Source organism: Otolemur garnettii, unplaced genomic scaffold (genome assembly GCF_000181295.1).
Source record: "Otolemur garnettii isolate 467f Iridium unplaced genomic scaffold, OtoGar3 scaffold00002, whole genome shotgun sequence".
Lineage (NCBI taxonomy): Eukaryota > Metazoa > Chordata > Mammalia > Primates > Galagidae > Otolemur > Otolemur garnettii.
The window spans coordinates 4,581,385-4,583,399 of NW_003852397.1; the positions used below are offsets into that span (position 1 = coordinate 4,581,385).

A 2,015-nucleotide genomic window follows, 5' to 3' on the forward strand; every position below is an offset into this window, starting at 1 on the left:
AACTACTTAGAAAACTAGCTCAATCACAGAATTTACTTAATGCGAATAAATCCCCCTTTTATGTAAAATAATAGATTTATGTTAAGTAATATCAGGTTGACTTCAAGCAGGATGCAACTGTATTTTAATCAAATCCACTATGATTTATGAAATAATTCTAACCACATTTTCATGAGACCACTTGCTGTTCCACCAAGACAAGAGGAACTTTCCCACTTCCAATCCCAAAGTTACTCCTCAAGTTTTTCCATTACCAAGTATATCCAGCCCTCACCTCATGACTCCCAACAGCCTTGACACTCTAATCCTTTCCTAGTCTAAACCCTATAAAGCACTTAAGAAGAGAGATTGTGTCTTCCTTTTTTTTTTTTAATGAAATCCCTCATATTGCCTGCTACATGAACAGAAAAGCTCTTGAGATACCAAAATGAAGGGCAGATTTATCATTTCCTACAATTATAGCTCCCATTTACAGAGAACTATTACTATGTACAGAGAACTATTACTATGTGTCAGTTTTCCAAGACCTTCTTTATCACCATTCTACAGAAGAGAAAATAAGCATTGAGAATGTAAGTAACATGCCCATAGTATACTGCTAATGAGCTGAGTGGAACTGGACTCTGGCCAACTATCTCCAGTCTGTCTAAATCACTAAGATGAACTCACAGTTTCTCTTTTAATCCTTCTAACAGCCATCTTAAATAGCTTTTTTTCCTCCCATTTTATAGAAAATGAAACTAAAGCTCTGAAAAGATAATACAAGGGAGAGTGTTGGATTTGAGCATTTCTGGCTGCAAAGCTCCAGCTGCTAACCACTACCCAGTTTCTCCACTCCACTGCTGGTTTCAGAAAAATGGTCCTTTCTGGAAACTCCAGGTGGAGATGAGAAGCAGCTGTGGCGGAGTGAGGGGAGGATGATAGAATTTAGACAGCAAGATTTCCCCCAATCCAATCATACCTAACTGCAAATGTGTACCAAGATGTCCAATAGTACTCATGGAGGCAAAAATCCAAACTACAAACCCCATAATGCCACCCACTTTTTCTAATGCCCCCAAATCCAGAGACCCAATCCAACCCTTTCTCTTACAGTTACGGAACCTGAGGCCCCCAGAATTGACCATCACTACATTTTCCTCCTTTCCCAACCCTCCCGCGCCATAGGTCCCGGGTGTGCTCCGTTACCCACCCCCACGGCTCTGCTGATGTTGTCCATCTTGCTGACGACCTGTTGGAAGAGGGGGTAGCAGGTCTGACACAGGCGCACCGGCCGGGCGCTGCGCACAAGACACCCTGTCAGCTCTGCGCTGCTGTTGGCGAAGTCCAGCAGAAGCTCTCGACAGTCGGGATCCAGATCCGGCAAGTCCGGGGGTAGCAACAGTGGCCCCAGCCCTCCCCCCTGCAGCAGGGACAGGGACAAGTCCTCCACCTCCACCAACTGCTGCTCCGACAGGAGGTCGTGGAAGACCCTGTGAGGACTGCTACCGAAAGGGAGCGCGCCCAGCGCCAGCCCCGACCACAGCAGCTGCGCCAGGAGCAGCCACAACAGCAGCGACGACCTTCGCGGCGCAACTATCGGGTCCGGATCCATCACGGGGTCCACGAACCCCCGGGCACTCGTAGCCCCTCCTCCGCCCACAGCCGGCACCGCCGACAGCTGCCGCTTCCGGCTTCCGCGAGCGCAGGCCGAGAGCCGGGTCACGCGGCGGGCGCGTCACGGGCCCACCCCCGCGCGGCGCCCCGCCCCGTTGGCTGCCGGGAGCCCTAGCGCCGCGGGCCGGCGCGTGTGCGGGAGCGCGCGGAGCCTGCGCCTGGGGCGGGGGATGGTAGGAGACGCGCTGGGGCCGGGCCCAAGCTGGCGGGCTGCTGGACGCAGGTGTCTGCCACTTGGAACAATTTCACCTCCGGGGTTGTGGCCTTCGAACACCCGCCCCTTTGGGAGGTCCCTGCGTCCGGAAGTCAGGACTTAACAGCCTCGGCTGTAGAAATTAGGTCGAGTAGTTCCTCGAGAA

General features: G+C 51.9%; 1 protein-coding gene across 1 annotated transcript in view; it reads right to left on the reverse strand.

Moving 5' to 3' along the window:
- The window catches only part of OSTM1 (osteopetrosis associated transmembrane protein 1), a 34,168-nt gene extending 32,469 nt beyond the window's left edge, over window positions 1–1,699 (reverse strand). The window contains exon 1 of the mRNA XM_003781578.3: window positions 1,193–1,699. Within this exon, the coding sequence (XP_003781626.1) occupies window positions 1,193–1,594 (402 nt within the window). The 5' untranslated portion in view covers window positions 1,595–1,699. The remainder of the gene's footprint in view (window positions 1–1,192) is intronic.
- Between the last annotated feature and the right edge of the window lie 316 nt (window positions 1,700–2,015).